This window comes from Somniosus microcephalus, chromosome 3, assembly GCF_052327205.1.
Source record: "Somniosus microcephalus isolate GS21.2 chromosome 3, FLI_Smic_1.0, whole genome shotgun sequence".
NCBI lineage: Eukaryota > Metazoa > Chordata > Chondrichthyes > Squaliformes > Somniosidae > Somniosus > Somniosus microcephalus.
In genome coordinates, this window is record NC_140989.1 from 33,796,083 (window position 1) to 33,818,438 (window position 22,356).

The 22,356-nt window shown below is 47.8% G+C and overlaps 1 protein-coding gene across 8 annotated transcripts in view; it reads left to right on the plus strand.

The window, feature by feature from the left end:
• cep170aa (centrosomal protein 170Aa) overlaps positions 1-22,356 on the plus strand; it is a 189,922-nt gene that overhangs the window by 162,101 nt on the left and 5,465 nt on the right. For all 8 annotated transcript variants that reach the window (XM_085979899.1, XM_085979915.1, XM_085979910.1 and 5 more), the window contains one exon: positions 5,081-5,174. In XM_085979899.1, the coding sequence (XP_085836025.1) occupies positions 5,081-5,174 (94 nt within the window). The remainder of the gene's footprint in view (positions 1-5,080; positions 5,175-22,356) is intronic.

The window sequence follows — 22,356 nt, forward strand, 5'->3', positions numbered from 1 at the left end:
CCATACACAAGCTTCCTTTTTGGTCTCTAATGTGCCCTACCCTTTCTTTAGTTATCTGTTGCTCTTTATGTATTTATAAAATATCTTTGGGTTTTCCTTGATTTTACTTGCCAATATTTTTTTCATGCCCTCTTTTTGCTTTCCTAATTTCCTTTTTAATTTCACCCCTGCACTTTCTATACTCTAGGCTTTCTGCAGTATTTAGTTCTTGGTATCGGCTTCCCCTTTTTTGCCTTATCCTACCCTGCATACCCCTTGACAACCAGGGGGCTCTAGATTTGGGACTCCCACCCTTTTTCTTTGTGGCAACATATTTGCTCTGAACCCTCTATCTCCTCCTTGAATGCCTCCCACTGCTCTGACACTGATTTACCTTCAAGTAGCTGTTTCCAGTCCACTTTTGCTAAATCACATTTCAGCTTAGTAAAATTGGCCTTTCCCCAGTTGAGAACTTTTACTTCTAGACTATCTTTGTCCTTTTCCACAGCTATGCAAAATCTAACTGAATTATGATCACTACCAGCAAAATGTTCTCCTACTGATACCCCTTCCACCTGCCCAGCTTCATTCCCTAAAGCCAAGTCCAGAACCGCCCCCTCTCTTGTTGGGCTTGTCACATACTGGTTAAAAAAAGTTCTCCTGAATGCATTTTAAGAATTCTGCACCCTTTATACCTTTTACACTGATTCTAACCCAGTTAATATTAGGGTAGTTGAAACCCCCTACTATTACTTCCCTATTGGTTTTGCACTTCTCAGAAATTTGCCTACATATTTGCTCTTCCATCTCCCTCTAATTATTTGGGGGTCTATGGTACACTCTTAGCAGTGTGATTGCCCCTTTTACGTTTTTCAGTTCAACCCATATAGCCTCATTTGATCTTTCGGACATCATATCCCTCCTTACAGCTGTAATTGTTTCTTTAACCAATATTGCAACCACCCCCCCCCCCCCCCACTCCTTTTTTTATCCCCCTTTTCTATCTTGCTTGTAAAACCTGTAACCAGGAATGTTGAGCTGCCATTCCTGGTCTTCTTTCAGCCATGTTCCAGTAATAGCTATGATATCATGCTTCCACGTGTCTATCTGTGCCCTCAGCTCATCTGTCTTATTCACTAAATTCCTTGCGTTGAGGTATATACCATTTAGCACTACCAAACTCCTTTGTTGTCTATTTTCTAGCCTTTGTTTCCTCTGTCTTCCAAACTCAGTTACTAATTTTCTGCCTTCCATTTCCAGTTTTGCTTCTCTCCCTTCTGAATCTACGCTCAGGCTCCCATCCCCCTGCCAAGCTGAGCACATGAATGCAAGAGACTAGGCTAAAGTCTTCATGAGTGTCTTCAGCCAAAAGTGCCAAGCTGACAATTCTAATTGGCTTCCTCATGTGGTCCCCATCACCATAGATATGCGTGTCCAGTCAATTTGGCTCACTCCATGTTACATTAAAAAGTGGCTGAATTCACTGGACATAGAAAACGCTATGCGCCCTGACAACATCCCAGCTGTAGTGTTGCAGACCTGTGTACCAGAGCTAGCTGCTCCCTATCAACGAGCTATTTCAGTACAGGTATGACACTGGCATCTACCCTACAAGATTGCCCATGTACGGCCTATCCACGAAATACAGAATGAATCTAATCCGGCTAATTGCTGCCCTCTCAACCACCTCCCATTTATCAGTAAGCCCAAGGATGCAACTTGTGCAGTGGTGCGAGCAATATTTTGTTGGCCACTGTGAATGTTGTCGGTGCCACATATGTTCTGGTGTTTAAAATGTAAGTGGTTTTCAGGAGAAGAAAGTGTTTGCCTTGTTCAGTTTATTTAGATCATTGATCTGAAGGGCTGCTGCAGCTAAGATTAGCATGATTGATTTCCACATCAATTCTAACCACCTTGAGTTTGCACAGAATCATAAATCCTCTACTACTGAGGAAATATGAGCCAGTAAAGTGGTTTTGCCAGTGTGTGTAAAATGCAACTACACAGAGAAATCTGTTAGAACAAAGCAATGTTTCTCCTTTTACAACAGTCTGTAGCTTGTTTACATTTTCCAGATTATTCTGAGAAACACCTCTAATGTATAAATATTCAGTAGTTTTTTTCTGTGCTAATTTTACTTTATAGTTCGGATATACCATACATTGTAATTACAATTGCAGACCTCCCTCCTACCTGCCTGACCCATTTGTGGCAGGCCTCAGTCTGCCTGCCCAATCTGCCCTTTATACTTTCTAGCCACCTTATTTCAGGCCTCAGCCCCCAGGCACATATTTGTGTTCCCTGGTGCTTTAGATCTGATCTTGAGCCTACAATTTTTGGTCGTCTGCAAATCAGTGGTTTTGTTACAGATAATAAAACATTAAACAGCATCTATCATCTGGCTCTCCATAATCGATGCTTTGGGAGATACCTAGCAAGAGTAAGTTTTGCAATGTGAAGCCTTACACAACTGGAGCACAGATTGGAGAATTGAACACAGATCACACAATTTATGGTGCTTCTCCTTCAGCCCAACAGCCCCCCCCCCCCCCCCCGAGATATCTGCGCTCCTCTAATTCTGCCCTCTTGAGGATCCCTGATTATAATTGCTCAACCTTTGGTGGCTGAGCCTTCTATTGCCTAGGCCCTAAGCTCTGGAATTCCCTGCCTAAACCTGTCCGCCTCGCTACCTCTCTTTCTTCCTTTAAGACGCTCCTTAAAACCTACCTCTTTGACCAAGCTTTTGGTCACCTGCCCTAATTTATCCTTATGTGGATCGGTGTAAAAATTTTTGTCTTAAAATACTCCTGTGCAGCACCTTGGGATGTTTTACTACGTTAAAGGTGCTATATAAATACACATTGTTGTTGTTGCTGCTTCCAATTTTCTGGTGATGAATTTAGGTGCTGGCGATGGCACTCCTCCTATCAATCAAGGCTCCATACTGGGTGCATCATTTTACAAACAACAACAATAACTTACATTTATATAGCACCTTTAATGTAGTAAAACGTCCCATGGTGCTTCACAGGAGCGTTATTGGGGAGAAAAAAATTGATAATTTAAAACCTTAGCCTACAATGAAATTTTGATCTAGCATCGGTAGGATTAGTTTTGGATTGCTCGAGCAAAGAACTGGCACAGACGGGATGGCCAGTATGATCTCCTTCTATGCTATAAACATCTATGGTTCTAATTACAAACTGATATTGTACAATAGGGCAAATATTCTGACAGATATGCACCCCATAGATGTCACTAATGGTCTTTGTTATAAATTTCAGTATGAAATATTTAATTAAGTAACTGGAAAACTACTTGTGTGATATTCAAAAAATGAATTTAATAATGTTGTAATTGTATAACTGCAAAAGACATCTATTAAGCAAATTTATTGCAAGAGCAAGAATAGGCTACAACTTAAACCTGGCCTAATGTGTAACTGTTTACTCGTCAACCCTCCCATTGTTCATAGAATTGTGAAACGCTCTGGCATCAGTGTCTCCAGAGCACCAAATAGTGGCGTTCCATTTATTTCTGTTGCACTGAGCTAGGTAGATAAGCAGTTTCAAGAATGGCTAATGGATTGCAACAGAACTTATCTTTCATTTGCACCTTTGAAAATCAATGTGTGCAACTGAAAGACCTGAAAGGAATTTCCACAGCAAGGTACGTGCAAGTCTGATTATATATTGGGTCCTCCAGTTGCTAAGCATTTACAGCAATATAGCCAATATGAAAACACTTTAAACAATTTACTCCTCAGTATCTATATAATTAACAGGTTAGCATTCTTCCATAGTGTTGTGCCTCTCAAAGTCATCATACCTGAAAATGTGGCCATGGAAGCATGTGCCTCAGAAGCATCACATGAATAGGACACACAAATCGTTATTGGCTCAGATACACCATTCCATTCTAGACAGATAAGAACACTTCTAATCAACAGCAAGCAAGCTAAACCACCCAATCAAATTTCAGCCACACTTTTCCTACTTCATTTAAAATTGTGTATACATAGAAACATAGAAGATAGGAGCAGGAGTAGGCCCTTCGAGCCTGCTCCGCCATTCAACGAGATCATGGCTGATCATCCAAACCCTAGCACCCGGTCCCTACACCAACAGCCATCCCACCCAAGCCCTATCCCCATAACCCCACGTATTTAATCCCCCCTAACACTAAGGGCCAATTTTTATCATGGCCAATCAACCTAACCCGCACATCTTTGGACTGTGGGAGGAAACCGGAGCACCCGGAGGAAACCCACGCAAACACGGGGAGAATGTGCAAACTCCACACAGACAGTCACCCGAGGCCGGATTTGAACCCGGGTCCCTGGCGCTGTGAGGCAACAGTGCTAACCACTATGCCACCGTGTTATACAAATAACAGTAGCATTTTTAACATAACCAGCATATTTTTTTTTAAATTAACAGTTCTGGAAAAAAAATCACAGCGCTCTCATCACTTAATGTTAAAAATGTCTGCAGGATCTTTATGCTGTCTCGGTCTTTCTGCCTGGCAGGTCTTCAGTTGGAAATCTCACAAGGGTTGTGCTTATTGAATATTTCTAACCACTGTGAGCAAATTGTTTGTTTGTGGGGGGGGGGGGGGGGAAGGGTAGGAAGGGATTAGCTGTCACTTTGTGGAACTATTATAGGGTGTGCACTGAAAACCCTTGTCACATGACAAGGCAGAAAATAACTACTGTAACTGGTGCCATCAGATCAGCCATGATCTCATTAAATGGCGGAGCAGGCTCAATGGGCCAAATGGCCTACTCCTGCTCCTATTTCTTATGTTCTTATGTAAGTGCAAGGGTTGGAGCAACAAAAATTATTTTATACAGTTTAAGTCATTCAATAAAAATTCTGAACTAACAGTGCTGTTTGAGATGAAGTTGTTTTGTGTTGCTACGGAGGACTATTTGAGGCACTTGATGCTGATCTACAAATACAAAGTGGTAAGTTAGAGGGGAAAAATATACTTTATGATCACATAAGTAAATGAGAAAACTAAGGAAAAATTAATTGTTAATCTTTTCTTCCACTTTTTGAACTTGCAGTGACTAGTGAAATTTTACACTTTCTGTTTGTAGGATTTTGTTTAAGAATGAAGAGAGAAACTGGGAAGAAATTGAAAACAAAATGCGATCCGAGAGCGAAGTTCCTATTTTGAAAACATCAAATAAGGTGGGGGAGGTGATACACCACTTCGGTGTACATGATTAATGCTTGATTGTTAATTTGTACCCCTGTGTGCATACACTTTATTGTTGGTGAAACAAGTTTAATACTAGAAATTGGTATGTGTTGTGCCTGTTTTTCAGGCATAAAGTATACCAGTTTATCAGTGGGGCGGCCTGTGCCCAATTTGCGCAGGCATTGGTCCCACTGCTAAACTTAAATATGTAAGTTAGGGGCCTAACTGATGCGCTATCAATTACTCATAAAAGACGGAGAGTTAGGAGAGTAACTAAAGGCTTTTATTAGCAAAGAACAGAGCGTGCCTCTCGTGGTTGACTGGGTTCCAAGAAGGCAGGGGGCTGCAGGTCAATCACCTTTATACCTGGGCCTGTGGGTGGAGCCAGCCGAGACATGTTGAGGCATGCATAGGTACAACAGTGTGCAACAACAACAACAACAGTGAATAACAATAACAGTGGTTTACCACATTCACCCCTTCTTTAAAATTGAGTCCGGTGGGGTGAAGTGTACTAAAGGTTCGTGTAAGCAAGTCTATCAGGTGGCCTTGTATGCCGTCCTGATCGTCGTCGTGGTGGCGGCGGTGATGGTGCAGCATCCAACGTTGAACCTGGCGTCTCATTGAGTGGTTGGGTGGTCAATGACGGGTCCTGGGGCTGCGGCATGCCGTCTAGTGGGGTTGGGTTGTGGGTAGTGATGGATGGCAATGGTAGTGTTTCAGGGGCACCCAAAGGTGCGAGATCTCGTGTGGGGGCTGTGTCCTCCCGCCCGTCCGGGTACGCTACGTAAGCGTACTGGGGGTAGGCGTGGGTAGTGGTGGGTGGCGAGGGAGGTGTTTCGGGAGCACCCGAAGGTGCGAGGTCTCGTATGGAGACTGTGTCCTCCCGCCCGTCCGGGTACACCACGTAAGCACACTGAGGGTTGGCATGGAGGAGGCTCACCCTCTCGACCAGGGGGTCCGTCTTATGGGACCTCACGTGCTTCCGCAGTAGGACGGGTCCTGGAGAAGTCAGCCATGTCGGTAACGAGATCCCCGATGTGGACTTCCTGGGGAAGGAGAACATTCTCTCGTGAGGGGTGGCATTGGTGGCTGTACAGAGCAGTGACCGAATGGAATGGAGCGCCGCAGGGAGGACTTCCTGCCAGCGAGAGGTCGGAAGGCCCTTGGATTTCAAGTTTAAAAGGACTGCCTTCCAGACCGTCGCATTCTCCCTTTCCACCTGGCCATTCCCCCGGGGGTTGTAGCTGGTGGTCCTGCTTGTAGCGATACCTCTCGAGAGCAGGTACTGCCGGAGTTCGTCGCTCATAAAGGATGAGCCCCTGTCGCTATGAATATAGCTAGGGAAACCGAACAAGGCGAAGAGGTCATTCAGACATTTAATGACCGTGGTACTGGTCATGTCTGAGCAAGGGATGGCAAACGGGAAACGGGAGTACTCATCAATTATGTTGAGGAAGTACACATTGCGGTCGGAGGAGGGGAGGGGCCCTTTAAAATCGAAGCTCAGCCGTTCAAAGGGGCGCGTGGCTTTGATCAGGCTTGCTCTGTCCGGCCTATAAAAATGCGGTTTGCACTCGGCACAGATTTGGCAGTTCCTGGTCATGGTCCTGACCTCCTCGATGGAGTAGGGCAGGTTACGGGATTTGATGAAGTGAAAAAACCTGGTGACCCCCGGGTGGCAGAGGTCATTGTGGAGGGTCTTCAGTCTATCGACCGGCACGTTGGCGCATGTACCACGTGATAGGGCATCTGGGGGCTCATTGAGTTTCCCGGGCCGGTACAAGATATCGTAATTGTAGGTGGAGAGTTCGATTCTCCACCTCAAGATCTTGTCGTTCTTGATTTTGCCCCTCTGCTTATTATTAAACATAAAAGCTACTGAACGCTGGTCAGTGAGCAGGGTAAATCGTTTTCCGGCCAGGTAATGCCTCCAATGTCGCACAGCTTCCACAATGGCCTGGGCCTCCTTTTCGACAGAGGAGTGTTGAATCTCGGGGCCCTGGAGGGTCCTTGAGAAAAAGGCCACGGGTCTCCCTGCCTGGTTAAGGGTTGCAGCTAGGGCAAAGTCGGATGCGTCGCTCTCCACTTGGAAAGGGATGGACTCATCCACTGCGTGCATTGTGGCCTTCGCAATATCTCCTTTTATGAGAGTGAAGGCTGCACAGGCCTCTGCTGTCAGGGGGAAGGAGGTGGACTTGATGAGGGGTCTGGCTTTGTCCGCATAGTTGGGCACCCACTGAGCATAGTACGAGAAAAACCCTAGGCATCTCTTCAGTGCTTTTTGGCAGTGGGGGAGGGGGAGCTCCATAAGGGGGCGCATCCTGTCGGGGTCGGGGCCGATGACTCCGTTCTCCACTACACAGCCAAGAATGGCACGGCGCTTGGTACGAAACATACATTTGTCCTTGTTGTATGTTAGGTTCAGCCGCTGGGCCGTACGGAGGAATTTCTCTAGATTAACATCATGGTCCTGCTGGTCGTGGCCGCAGATGGTGACGTTGTCTAGATAGGGGAAAGTGGCCTGGAGCGCGTTCTGGTCAACCATCCGGTCCATCTCCCGTTGGAAGACTGAAACCCCGTTGGTGACGCCGAAGGGAACTCTGAGGAAGTGGTAGAGACGACCGTCAGCTTCAAAAGCTGTGTACTGGCGGTCCTCGGCCCTGATGGGGAGCTGGTGGTATGCCGACTTCAGATCAATCGTCGAGAACACCCAGTATTGTGCTATCTGATTGACCATGTCAGATATGCGGGGGAGTGGGTATGCATCTAGCTGGGTGTAGCGATTGATCATCTGGCTGTAGTCAATAACTAGGCGCTGTTTTTCGCCAGTCTTCACTACCACCACTTGTGCTCGCCATGGGCTGGTGCTACTTTCAATAATCCCTTCCTTCAGGAGTCTTGCTACCTCGGATTTAATTAAGCTCCTATCCCCGGCACACTAACGCCTGCTTTTGGTAGTGATGGGCTTACAGTCGCGGGTGAGGTTAGCGAACAAGGAGGGGGGGGGGACTTTAAGGGTGGAGAGGCTGCAAATGGCGGGCGATTTAAAAGCTGCTGGCTGCAGACTGTGAGTGGGGGGAGGGGTCCGTCGTACGCTAATGTGACACTCTTAAGGTGGCACTGAAAATCCAACCCCAGTAGAACGGCAGCGCAAAGATGGGGCAGGACCAGGAGTTTAAAATTTTTGTATTCTGTGCCCCTTACTGAAAGGGTCACTACACAGTAGCCACCGACGTCCGCTGACTGGGCTTTGGAAGCCAAAGAGATCCGATGTCGCGTCGGCAGGACCGGGAGAGAGTAACTGCGCACCGTGTCGGGGTGGATAAAGCTTTCCGTGCTCCCACTGTCAAAAAGGCAGGTAGTGGCGCGGCCGTTTACCGTAATGTCCATCATGGACCTGGACAGTTGATGAGGGAGAGATTGGTCTAGCGTCACGGAGGCCAGCGTATGGTCGAGCGAGTCGATGTGGTCGTCAGATGAGGCGGTGGTTGAGTCCGGGTCCCCGTCCCCCGTGGTTGAAGTTGGAGACGTCCGAGATGGCGGACAAAATGGCGGCGCCCATGGTCCCGATCCCCACGCGGCTGGGGGAGCCCAAGATGGCAGACAAGATGGCTGCCCCCACGGTTCGCACGCGGCGCTGCTGGCGTTAGCGGTTTTACCTTTGCAGGCGCTGACATAGTGTCCTTTCTTCCCGCAGCCGGAGCAGGTAGCGTTTCTCGCCGGGCAGCGTGCTCTGGGGTGTTTTGCCTGGCCACAAAAATAACATTTCTGTGCCTTGGACATCGCAGCAGCAGTTGAAGGTGGCGGTCCCATGACCCAAGGTTGTGGCGTCCACGTTGCGGAGCAGTTAGGGGAGAAGGCGTCCATATTCCTGTGGGCCGCGTCGAGCGAGAGCGCGAGGGACACTGCCTTTCTCAGGTCCATTTCTCCCTTTTCCAACAGTCTCTGCCGGGAGTAGTCGGACCTTAGACCCGCAACGAAAGCATCTCGGATCAGTCCCTCCGTGTGTGCTGCGGCTGATACTTCTTTGCAATCGCAGTCTCGGCCGAGTATCCGTAGTGCCCGTAGGAAGGCCTCCACCAATTCCCCGGGCTGCTGTCTGCGGGATCTTAAGAGGTGCCTGGCATAGACCGTATTTACCGGGCGTGCGTATTGCCCTTTTAGCAGACCGATAGCCACCGCGTAGGTCGTCGCGTCCTGGATTATTGTATAAACTTGGTGGCTCACCTTTGAGGCCAGGATTTCCAACTTGTTTTCGTCCAGGGTCACAGTTGAGGCTTGCAGATAGGCCTCGAAGCAATGCAGCCAATGCGCGAATTTGGTAGCCGAACCCGCTTCTTGGGGGTCTAGGTCCAGGCATGTTGGTCTGAGGGCTCGCAGCAGCTCCTGCTGCTCAGCGTTTGGTGCAGCAGCCTGCTGTTCAGCATTTGGTGCAGCAGCCTGCTGTTCAGCGTTTGTCGACATTTTGTTTTTGCTAATAAAATTGATGCGCTATCAATTACTCATAAAAGACGGAGAGTTAGGAGAGTAACTAAAGGCTTTTATTAGCAAAGAACAGAGCATGCCTCTCGTGGTTGACTGGGTTCCAAGAAGGCAGGGGGCTGCAGGTCAATCACCTTTATACCTGGGCCTGTGGGTGGAGCCAGCCGAGACATGTTGAGGCATGCATAGGTACAATAGTGTACAACAACAACAACAGTGAATAACAATAACAGTGGTTTACCACACTAACGCCAGTTAAAGGTTCCCATTGAGAAATTAGTTGGCGATGAGCGGGGTAGTGGTCATGCATTCCCCACTCAGGATTCTTTAGCGGCAGGAGTGTCAATCGCCTCCCCCACCCCATAGCCCGTTCCAATCCATATATTTTTTGTTTACACTGCTATTTCTCCATGCAAGTGCAGTAACTCTGATTTTCAGTGATTAGCAATGAGTAATGACTGGGTAAGTAACTACAGGAAACTTTCTGGTATCCGGCACTGACGAGACCGAGCTGGTGCCGTCCCATCAAAACTGCCGTAGAAACCAGCGCCAATGTTAAAACATACGGAGCTTCTGAGGTCCGTCTGAAGCAACAAACCCTGTTGCTTAGCAACAGCTTCAAAACAGTCGGCGCAGCTTGCAAGCGCCTCTGTAGCTAAGCAACAGCTTCAGCTAGACGCTTGCAGAGCCTGACTGGAGAAAAAAAGCGACAAAAAGTAAAAAAAAAACTTATCTGCACCGACTCCTGAATTTTGCCGGTGGATAGAGCTTTCCGGACATTTAACCTCCAGTTAAACGAAAGTTTCCTGTATTGGAATTCAAACAACCTGGTGTACAAGAACAAAGCTTAAAGTACTTGGTTTATTATGTGAACTGAATTCATACCACTATTTACAAGATATGTTAATTGCAGCACTCCCATGGGTAATAATAGACCGTGGAACTCTTTATACTTTAAAGCTCCATCATATCAGTTATACTATGCACACTTAACACAGTTTACAAATGTCAAACCTACACGCCAGTCAGGTTTCTTATGACAGGATTGTTTCTAGTATATCTGTTCATATTCTTCAATTCGAAAAAACTATTCACAATGCTGTACGTTGTGTACATATTAAGGCATCTGCTTGGATGAAATCAGACAGCAGGTGGGATGATAGTGGATGGAATTGAGCTAGGATCATATAATTGAGGAATTCATAGAACTATAGAATGTTACAGCACAGAAGGGGGCTGGCTATACAACCCAGCGTGCCTGTGCCAGCTTTTTGAAAGAGCTATCCAATTAGTCCCACTCCCTCACTCTCCCCATAGCCCAACAAATTTTTCCCTTTTGAAAGTTGCTATTGAATCTGCTTCCACCGCCTTTTTAGCACAGCATTCCAGATCATCATAACTCACTACATTAAAAAATTTCTCCCGAGAAGCAAAAAAAAAATATTTTATTCTTAAAACTTGGATGTAAATCATCAAAAGTGTATATTTCAAATTAGTGTTCTATATTAAAAATGCTCTATACCTTTTTGAGTTTTAGAATAAACAGTGTAAAGTTAACAGTAAAGATTCCAAATTAAGAGCAATCGGAACAGCACCTTTCACGTAACAACGTTCTAAGGAGCTTTACAGAGGGGACCATTGAGCACCCAGCCAGTGAAATAAGGGATAAAGATTAGGGGAGGTGGCCAAAGGCATAATCATCAAGGTAAGTTTTGAGGAGGTTTTGAAAGTGGGGTGAGAGGAAACGAGGTGAAGTTAGGAAGCAAATTCCAATGTGTAGGGATGTGATAGAATGAAGGGAAGAAATAAGAAGGGCGGAGGTCAAATATGCAAGATTTTGAAACTGAATTAGACCCGAAAAGAAGAATTCCTTGCCACCCGAGAGCTTATTATATTAGTAACTAAATTATCAAAGATCCACTGTAATTGTCCTGAATAATTAAAAAGTCCTGGGTTTTCCCCTCATGTTTTCTTGCCTCTTTTAGGAGATTGGGGAGAGGGGTGGGAGTCAATGTTGTGCGTGATTGTGCTGTGTCTGGATTGGGTGGGCATGATGGGCCTGGTGGTCTTTTTCCTCCCTTTTTGTACAGTCATATTACATTTCAGGATGCCTCATACTCCTGAGGCCCAACTGAATGTTTATCTTATACTATACATGTTGTATAGTGTATGTATGAGATGAGTGTTCCTTTAGACAATTAAAAGTGGACAAATGTGTGGATATTGTTACATTCTCCACACACCCTGGGGATTTGCAGCATTCTGTTCCTTAAGCTTAGAAATCCAGTGCAGAGCAACAATCCTAAACAAAGGAGGTAATCCAAAATAAATCATCTCAAGAAAGTACCCTAGGAATAGTTGATGAGGGTGAACAGTTTCTCAAGCTGACTCTTGCTACAAATTCCATTGAGTAGAGTAATCATTGCTGTTAGACACATGGTCAGTAAGCCAGCTGTGTTGTGTCAGACTGAAGCCTTGTAATATCAGTAAACTTTCAACAGTCATGGATGTAAAACAGACAGTAACTTATACTGCTGTGTGGGTCATTGAAAGTTTAATTTTTAAACATTAATGCAGTGCATTTGAAAAATAGTTGGTCTTAAAAAGTAGTAACTCCAGTTAAGATGTAAAACTAAAAAGGATCCTGGAGTTTTCCTTTAATGCGAGTTGTGCCAGTCATGATTTTTAATATTGGAACACAATTTTGTAATGAGATTTAAGGAAGATATTTAGTATTACAAAGTTTTCAAACAAGATGGTTTAAACATTTATAATCGGGATTTATAAAGTATGCTGTTAGTGTTTGGAATTACTTTAATAAATAATGAGTCTATGGTAATGATTCAATTGTCAAAGTGGGCAAGACAGATTGAACACTTGCTAAGAGGCAGAGTAGTAAGGAAATTAAATGTAGCAAAAGCAAAGGATGGAAAGTTATTTGGTAGTCTAGGATAATTGCAACCACAAATTGAATTTCCTGTGTTTTAAACTGGCCATTAAGCACTTAGAAAACTGCATCAATACTAATTTTTCAGTTTTCCATGATATAATTACAACACTTGCTTCAGTTGCTTACTGCTCCATTACGCAAAATTATTTCGTGTCATTTTGAGACAAATAACCCTGTTAACCAAAACCTAATGTCTTGCCAGCAATTTGTATTCAGATTTGTTGAAGTGGATATCGTGCCAGTAAAATTTTGTGTTCTGCAGCATTGTGAGGATATATGCATAAATATTGGTATAGTCAATTAGCATTTGCAGAGTGGTTATGATGGTAAACCACATCAATTTCTAAAATTGATCAACATCTTTGTTTTGTTGCTTCAATTCCTGATTCTAGCCATGCACCATTCAATTGTCCACCTTTCAGGGTAGAAATGTGTATCAGTGCAACAGAGTATTAAGACCTTGCATTTGTGCTCATGATTCCCCACTTGATGTGTTCATAATCTCAATTGTACCTTTGGAAATTATGGTGCCAAGCAAAGAAAAGAGAGAATTTGCATTTATATAGGGCCTTTCACGACCTCAAACGTCCTAAAACACTTTGGCCTAGAAATTCAGTTGTTTGCGCCAGCCGCTAGCACCTTCGGAGGAGGAGAAGTGGGGTGCTAAGCGGCTAGCGCCCGGGCGCAGCGCGATCTGCGCCTCTCGCGAACTTCAGTTAAGATTTAGCGGCGGCGCAAAACCTTTGCGCGCGCTCAGCTGCGCGCGCAGATCCTGACGTCATTTCATGGTGCAACGCCCTTTGTGTGCCCCAAACCGGAAATTCAGTGGCGCCGGCCTATTGTGCGCCTGGCGCCCCTAGCGACTGGTAGAGGGGAACGGTTCCCAGTCGCTGCGGGGTGCGGGGGGCACTAATTAAAGGGCACTCCTCCTGCAGTATAAATGGCAGCCATTTTGCACCACTCCTCCTTTGTGAGGGATGGATCTTTGGAGAGCGACAAAGGTAGAGAGCTTTCTGGTTTGGCTCAACACTCGCACAGGTACTTGTGGCTTCAGGCCACAGCTTTGCACTTGTCTTTAACTTCAGAGTCATAGCATTGATTGGAAACCTATAATGGGGGCTGCAATGGGTGGAAACGTTGGGCTTCTCCATTGCATTCAAAGGGCTCAGAGACGCCGTGAGAGAGTGCCAGTCATGGCCAGACGGAGAAGGGGCAACAGGCATCGGCAAAGGAGGCCTTACCCACCCAGGGTATACCGCCAGCAGTTCTCATATCTGAACATGTCTGAGGAGCAGTGTGTTCGGAGGCTGCGATTCAGAAGGGCGGTGGTCAGAGATCTGCCACCTGCTTCGCGGAGATCTGCAGCCACAGCTGAGGAGCAGGACGTCTCTGTCGGTGGCAGTGAAGGTGACGATGGCTCTCAACTTCTATGCCACTGGCTCCTTCCAATCCGCTACTGGGGACATTTCCAACATCTCCCAGTTTGCGGTACATTGCTGCATCCGCCAGGTGACCAATGCCCTTTTCAGAAGGAGACGTCAGTTCATCTCCTTCCCCATGACCGTTGACGAGCAGCAACAGCGTGCAATGGGCTTTGCAGCATTAGCGGGCTTCCCCATGGTACAGGGCGCCATTGACTGTACGCATGTGGCTTTGCGGGCACCTCTGGAGAATGCCGAGGATTACCGCAACCGGAAGGGCTACCATTCGCTCAACGTGCAGTTGGTGTGTGACCACAGGCAGCTCATCCTAGCTGTCAATGCCCGCTTTCCAGGCAGCAGCCACGATGCCTTCATCCTGCGCCAGACTTCTGTGGCAGACATGTTCGAGGCCCAGCCTCACCCACGAGGATGGCTTCTCGGGGACAAAGGCTATCCTTTGTGCACCTGGCTGATGACCCCGCTCCGTGCGCCCAGCACCCCTGCTGAAGAGGGATACAATGAGAGCCATCAAGCAACCAGGAACATCATTGAGCAAACAATCGGCGTGCTGAAGCAACGGTTCCGCTGTCTGGATCGTTCCGGGGGAGCCCTACAGTACTCGCTTGAGCGAGTCTCCCATTTTGTTGTCGTGTGCTGCATGCTGCACAACCTGGCTATCCGCAGGACTCAGCCACTGCCAGCAGACATTGGAGGACCACAGGAGGAGGAGGAGGAGGACCAGCACAAGAGGGAGGCAGAAAGTGCAAGGGCTGCCCGTCGGCGGCTTATTGCAAGTCGGTTCTAGGCCCCCTCTCAGGGAATGGCTTGTGCCAATGACAGAAGATGAATGTAGCCGCTCCACAAGCCCTCAGCCGAGCAGGGCAACCAGGATTTCCAAAAGAAAGCATGGACAGTGCGATTTAAGAAAATTTTTTACTATGATACCTCTGTGCCCTTCCCACATGACAAACTAATGGAGAGAAACCCCCCCCAAAAAACACAAATACACCAGTCTCGGCCTTTACAAGTAAAACAAATATACCAGTCTCGGCTTTTATAAGTAAAACAAAACATTTGGCCACACCTTCTACTTTTTTCCCCTGCGAGGGTGATCCGTTTCGCTTCCGTGACTGGCCCCTACCCGCCCTGCATCTCCTCCTCAATGGGACCCCAGTGGCTGCAGCAAGGCTGGGGGAAGGCTGCTGAGGGTCAGATGGTGAGACGGCAGATGCCCTTGGGGGTCGGCCTGGACCAGCTCTGGGCCTGGAGGGGCCGGCTGCTGACTGCTCCAACTCTGCTTGGGCGGCAGCAGTCTGTCCAACAGCTGGTGGCAGCTGCAATGGAGGAGTGACAGTGTTGGCTGCAGGAATGCTGCCAACCTGACAGATCACAGGCACTCCCTGGTCAGCTGAGACATTGGCACGCGCACGGGCCAGCGCTGCAGCATGCGCAGCAATCTGCTGAGGCACAGGCTGCTGCGGCACAGCGAGTGCCCCGGCGATGCCTGGCCGATCCAGCGAGTGTGGCAGCAGTTAGTGCCCGTGTGGCCCTGGTCTGTGTCTGCATGACAGCAGCCAGTGAATGCACGGCACGACTGAGCACTTGGCTAGAAGCCGCCTGTGAAGCAGCGAAGTCCTGCTGACTCCTAGCCTGTGCTGCCGCGATGTTCTGCAGACTCCTGGCCTGTGCTGCACTGAATTGTTGCAGACTCCTGGCCTGTGCTGCACCGAATTCCTGCACACTCCTTGCCAGTGACTCTATGGAGTCAGGCATCCTTGCCACTGCAGCCATGAGCTCAGTGTGCCTGCGCTCAGCCTGGGCGCCCATTTCCGCTCGGAGCCGCACCTCCTCTGCGCTCACCGTAACAGGACTGGAGGCCGCACTCACCCTCCGGAGAGAAGGCCACCGAGCTTCCCCACCCCTCCCGCGTTGCTGCAGCCCGCTGGTCCCCGGAGCTTCACTATCCTCCGACCCTTCCCCCCCCCCCCCCCCCCCTGCTCCTCTCCAGGGAAGGCGTGTCACCATCATGGCCATGCTCGGCTGAGGGTGTCCCTGATGGGCTGGCTTCCTTTTCCTCCTCCTCTATGTCTGACTCGGACACAGTGCCAGCTTGAGGGGCCGCCTCCTCACCTGGCGAGTCACCATCTGAAAGCAGGGAGGCACAAGAGTTGCTTTAGAGTGAGGACAGGGCAGCAGCGAGGGAGGCATGAGTGCGGCTGTACACTGCATTGGTTCGATAGTGGCAAAGGATGCTGGCGTGAGGCGCAAGTGGAAAGGGAGAGGTCAAAAAGGTGATGACCTTACCATTGGTGCCCAGAACAGGGTTAGCATCTCCAGTGGCGACGGGGCCACTCAGCCGGCCTGCCATGATCCGCTCCACTCGCTGCTCGAGGTCGCTCAGCTGTTTCAGGTCAGGACGGCCTCCCCCGGTCTGTCGCTGCTGTCTTCTGTTATGTGCCAGCTTGGCCTGCAAGAGAAAGGACCGCCTCTAAGTACAGTGTCAAGCCCTGACCTTGCCCGCACTGCCTCCCATGGTCGAATAGCCCTGACTGTGTCTAAAGTCCTGATTGCGCAAGTGCTTTTCATGACAGTCCTATAGCTGCTGGATGAGGGCTGGCCATTAGGGCTTTCAGACCTGTTTGCCCATAAAGTGAGGTGCACATGCAGGGATGAGGAGGATACTGGAAAGGGTACTCACCCTGACAACCCGAGTGAGGTCGTTGAATTTTTTCCGGCACTGGGTTGGTGTCCTGCCAACCACTCTGTTGGACGTGACCCTGTTTGCCACATCCCTCCATGCTTTCCGATATTCGGCGGGCAGCGGCCTCCTGCCACCCTCGGGGAAGAGGATATGGCGCCTGTGGTCCACTGCGCCAACCAGCAGCCTCAGGTCACCCTCGCCGAAGTGCTGCGCTCTCTCCCTGGCCTTCTCCATTCTCCTGGGCGTGGAGCTGTTCCAGAAGCAGTGTTCAGGCCTTGCCTTAGGGCTGCAGTGTGCAGGGCGTGGCAGCCAAGCAATTCCACCCTCCCCCCTTTAAGTGCTGACCGGCGCCTGACTGTCTGGCCTCAATGAGCAACTCGCCGCACCTGCACTGCACCCGCCTTCGGTGTTTGCGCCCCGGATCGCCAGCTTAGCGCCTAATGATAGTCGTGCATCGCCTGCTTTAGCGCAGCAGCAACCTCTTGGGGCGATGCAACTGAATATCGGCGATGGTGGCGCTAAGTTGCGCCTGGCGCAAAAGTTAGCGGACGCCATGCTGTAGCGCCCCAAACGTGGCTATACTGAATTTCTAGGCCTTTATAACCAATTAAGTACTTTTAAACTGTAATCAGTGTTGTAATGTAGGAAACGTGGCAGCCAATTTTGCACACATCAAGACCCCACAAACAGCAATGACCAGATCATCTGTTTTAGGTGCTGGTTGAGGTATAAACATTGGCCAATACATCAGGAGAACTCCCCTAATAGTGCTGTGGGATCTTTTATGTCCACCCGAGAGGGTAGACATGGCCTCGGTTTAACGTCTTTTTTTCAAAAAGACTGCACCACTGACACAGCACAGAAGCAGCAGCCTAGATTATGTGTTCAAGTCTCTGCAGTAGGGCTTGAACCGACAACTTTCTGACTCCGAGGCGAGAGTGCTGACACTGAGCAGATTGTAAAATATACTATAGGGGTATACTATTGTTAAACGCACAGGTAGAATTACACAGACTGAGAAACTATTGTGATATTCACTGTACAACAATATGGTTGAATGATTCATGTTTTAATGATGGAATTTTGTAGTAACGATGTGGCATGGTTAAAGGAATTTTTAACCTATTGTCAAAGTGTGCAATATGGGGATCTCCTGAAAAACTATCTCTGTATCTTGTATAGTTGAAATTTCCTTGTCCTTCCAAAGGAATCTGATGATCTGTTTATCTGATTTAGTAAAGACTGGATCTAGGGATTTTGATTGGGAGCATTTGGAATAGATATAGAAGCATGTTAAGAATGATAATTTGACAGGGAATGCATTTGTAATAAGAAATAGGAGCAGGAGTAGACCATTTGGCCCTTCGAGCCTGACTGATATTGTATGTCTACTGTACCATCTTTTTACATGAAGTTTATTTTATGCCCCGAGAGGACTCTCTGGCCTAGAAATTTGGTGTGCTGCGCCACCAGTTAGCGCCCAAAGAGGGCACTTAGTGGGTTTAGCGCCACTGGCCATGCCTCCCGCGAAATTTAGCGGGGCGCTAATGGCGGCGTTAGCCGGTAGCACTGCGCCGCCACCGATGACGTCATCGGTGTGCACAGTGCCCCGCTACTGCCCCGATCGTGAAATTTGGTAGCGCCCCCCCCCCCCCCCGCTATAGCGACCGGTTCAGGGGGCCTACCTGCGGCGGTAGAGGTGCGGGGCGGCCATTTTTTTTGCTGGCTGCCTGCCAGCACCTCTTCGCGCAGCTGTCCCCGGTCTCCTGAGCCCCCCCCCCGCGTTGTGCCGGCTGTTTCCCAAGAGCCCGGCACTTCTACTTGGTGCTGGGCTCTTTTGCCGGCCCTCGCGATCTCAGATCGCGCTGCAGCAGGCCCCTCCCCTTTAAGAAGGGGAGGGAGGCCTGCAGTACCGCAGCGCACCGTGCCGCAAACTTCAGTTGCAGCGCCCCAAGAGGGATGCGGGGCGCCTCGAGTAGCGCTGCACTTCCATCTGGGGCGCTGAAACGGAATTTCCGGCGGGCGGTCGTGACTCCTTCCGGGGCGGTACTTCCAGCGCCCTGGCGGTTCGCCACTGAATTTCTAGGCCAGAATCTTTTAATACATTTGGTGATGTGTGGACACAGTCTGCATTCAAGTGAAATTTTATGCACAACCTGCACCATGGTGACCCATGAATATTTGGTGCAGCTATCCATCATGAGTGGTCCGATAGCCAAAGCAAAGAGAAATTATGAGAGTTGGCATACCTATTTTTTGTCTCTAGTGAGGTTAAAGGTTATGGGAGTTAAGCAGTTGGTATGTAACTACTGTATAGATAAGGATTACGTAGGAAATACGACACAGAAACGGGCCTTTCAGCCCAACCAGTTTATGCTCCACTCGAGCCTCCTCCCGTCTTTCCTCATCTCAATCTATCAGAAATAACCCTCTATTCCCTTCTCCCTCATATGCTTGTCTAGCCTCCCCTTAAATGCATCTATACTTTTCACTTCAACTACTCCCTGTGGTAGCGAGTTCCACATTCTCACCACTCTTTGGGTAAAGAAGTTTCCTCTGAATTCCCTATTGGATTTCTTGGTGACTATCTTATATTGATGGTCTCTAGTTGTGCTCTTCCCCACAAGTGGAAACATTCTCTCTCTATCCACTCTATCAAAACCTTTCATAATTTTAAAGACCTCTATTGGGTCACCTCTCAGCCTTTTTTCAGGAGGAAAGAGACCCAGCTTGTTCATCCTTTCCTGATATATATACCCTCGCATTTCTGGTATCATCCTTGTAAATCTTCTCTGCACCCTCTCCAGTGCCGCTATATCCTTTTTTATAATATGATGATGACCAGAACTGTACGCAGTACGGCCTAACCAAGGTTCGATACAGGTTTAGCATAACTTCCATACTTTTCAATTCTATACCTCTAGAAATAAACCCTAGTGCTTGGTTTGCTTTTTTTATGGCCTTGCTAACCTGTGTCGCAACTTTTAGTGATTTGTGTATTTGTACTCCGAGATCCCTTTGTTCCTCTACCTGACCGAGACTCGCACCATCCAAGTAATAAGTGACCTCCCTATTCATCCTACCAAAATGTAATACCTTGTGGCGGTTCCACCGGGTATCCCTTACATATATAATGTACATAATTCACTTTAACCTAACTATGTATATTACTTACCTGTTTGGGCCGTTGCCCCTTTAAGACGCGCCCTAGCGCGCTGACGTCGCGTCACGACGCACCTAAACGCGTCGGCCTAGTTCGGCTGTCCGCTCCCTCAACGGTCGCAACGGCCAGCCACAGTGCCGGGTGCCTCTCCCGCGACTTCGGCCGCAACGGCCAGCCTCAGTGCCGGGTGCCTCTCGTGCTCGCGACTTCGGCTGCCAACGGCCAGCCTCCGTGCCGAGTAGACGCGTCGACGTATTGGCGCTGGTCACGTGACCGCCCCAAGCGCGGGCGAACGCGCTGACGTCACGATGCGGTCACGTGACGCCCGAAGCGCGGGAAAACACAGCCGAGCGTGATGACATCATCACACTATCCAGAGGACTGCGGACTCAGTCCTCGTGGCGTCCCCGCTGGGGAAAGACCTACTTCACAGTGCTCCTGCATCCAGCCGCCTTACCTGCTATATTTCGTCTGTTCTTGTAAATAAACAACTTCTAGATTGTTCTCCTGAAGTCGAACTCGATTATTTAGTAGTCATTTGTCCGATACCTACCTAGGTGAACACGAACTGCTACAACCTCACATTTTATCTGTTTTGAACCTCATTTGCCAATTATATGCCCATTCTGCAAGTTTATTAATGTCCTTCTGTAATTTGTTGCAGTCCTTCTCAGTATTGACTATTCTTCCCTCCCCACCACCCCAAATTTGGTGTCATACGCAAATTTAGAATTGTGATTTTGATTCCAAAGTCTAAATCGGTAGTATAAATTGTGAACATGCAGTGGTCCCAGCATTGATCCTTGTGAAACTTTCCCTTTTGCCCAGCCTTCAGGTAGACCATTTCACTTTGTTGAATGCTTTTTCTACAACAAGGGTAGTACAAGGTCTAAGTTATCTGGTGCTGGATGTTGAGAAGCTGGACATTGCCTACTTGGGATAGACAAAGCCCATCTGGTCTTTGTGCACCAGGTTGAGAGTCAGATGCTTATGGGCAAGGTGCCAGGATTTAACAAGGAGGTGGGCCTGTAGGAAACACGGTTTATTGTGGGCTTGCCTTTCTTGTGGACATGTTTACATTTTACCCTATATGCTTAGGAGTGTCCCAGTGGCATTCTAGTGTACACTTGGCTGACTATGGGTTCAGATCTATATAGATTGCCTTAGATTTCCACTTGGAGGTTGGACCACTATTGTGGTTGTGTGTTGGCTCTTTGATCCTGCTGCCCTGTTCCTGACTTGTAAGGTAGAAGTTTCTTTGGGTTATCACCCTAATATCATGTGTGATGTGGATCAGTTGCTCTGTTTGACGACGAGGGGAGACTATAGTTTTCTCATAGCCCATTTGAGGGTATTATGAGTGGTCAGCCTTGTACTGCTGCTTGATGTCCAGACTGTTGTTGGGGCTGGGGCAGCCATTTCTCCCTTGGGTTATGACATCACCCAGAACACTGCCTTGGCAGGGAATATTAACATTGTTGATGCATTTTCAGATATATTGAAAAAAATTCCAGTTGACTTTTAACACCAATGTGGCCTTTCCCTGAGGTTTTCTAGCTGTTGCTCTTTACATAGTTTCATAGAAACGCTATCTGGTTCAGAGTGGGTGTGTCCCAATCGTACTGTGACTGGATTGAAGCGATTTTGCAGTGAGTTAGACTGAGCATTGAAGGAGCTAGAATAGCAAAAATAATGAGTATAGAATTTAAACTTTAGGGCTCAGCAGATTGATGACACTTGTCAAATGCAGCAATAAAAAGACTATTAGCATGAATTACTGCCTTGATAAAAATATCTTTGCCGTAGTGTGCAATATTGCTGGCATGCTCCCAAAGTAGTAATTAAAATGGGCTGGATTCTACGTGCTCACATTCAGTTGATTACATAAAGTTCAGAAAATACTTTATTTTCAAGAGCTTTCTTCAGCTTTTGTAAATAAAAGTTAACATTTCCCAACAATCTGCTAGTTGTGCTAATAAATTTCAAAAGTTGGAATCATGGTTGGTTACCCAATTTCAGTTTTCCTCCATCTCACCAATATGGAAGCACTGCATCTCCTCAAATTTCAACATACAATGACTTGCGTCATGTTAACCATGCTGAGGTTACGAGGGATGCTCCTGTACCAGTAGTAAATCGGAAAGGTCTACGTGTTAGCAAGGTGTCATTTTTTTACACTTAAGTGTGGATTTGGTAGGGCAAAGAACTGGTTTGATCATTCAGGCTACAGATACTTTGGTAAGCTGCTGATCTTGTATTTTGTTCCGTTTCCCCTCTCTGTTAATCTCCTATGTAATACATCCATTCCCAGCTGCATTAACTTTTGGGAAGAGAAAAAGCCTCCGCTGCTCTAATACCGCCTGCTAGAAATGGCACTTCTCCTTTAGCAGGACAAGAAAGGAAAACTCCTGTTCCTATAAAATTTTATTTCATTAAAAAAAATCCTCCGATC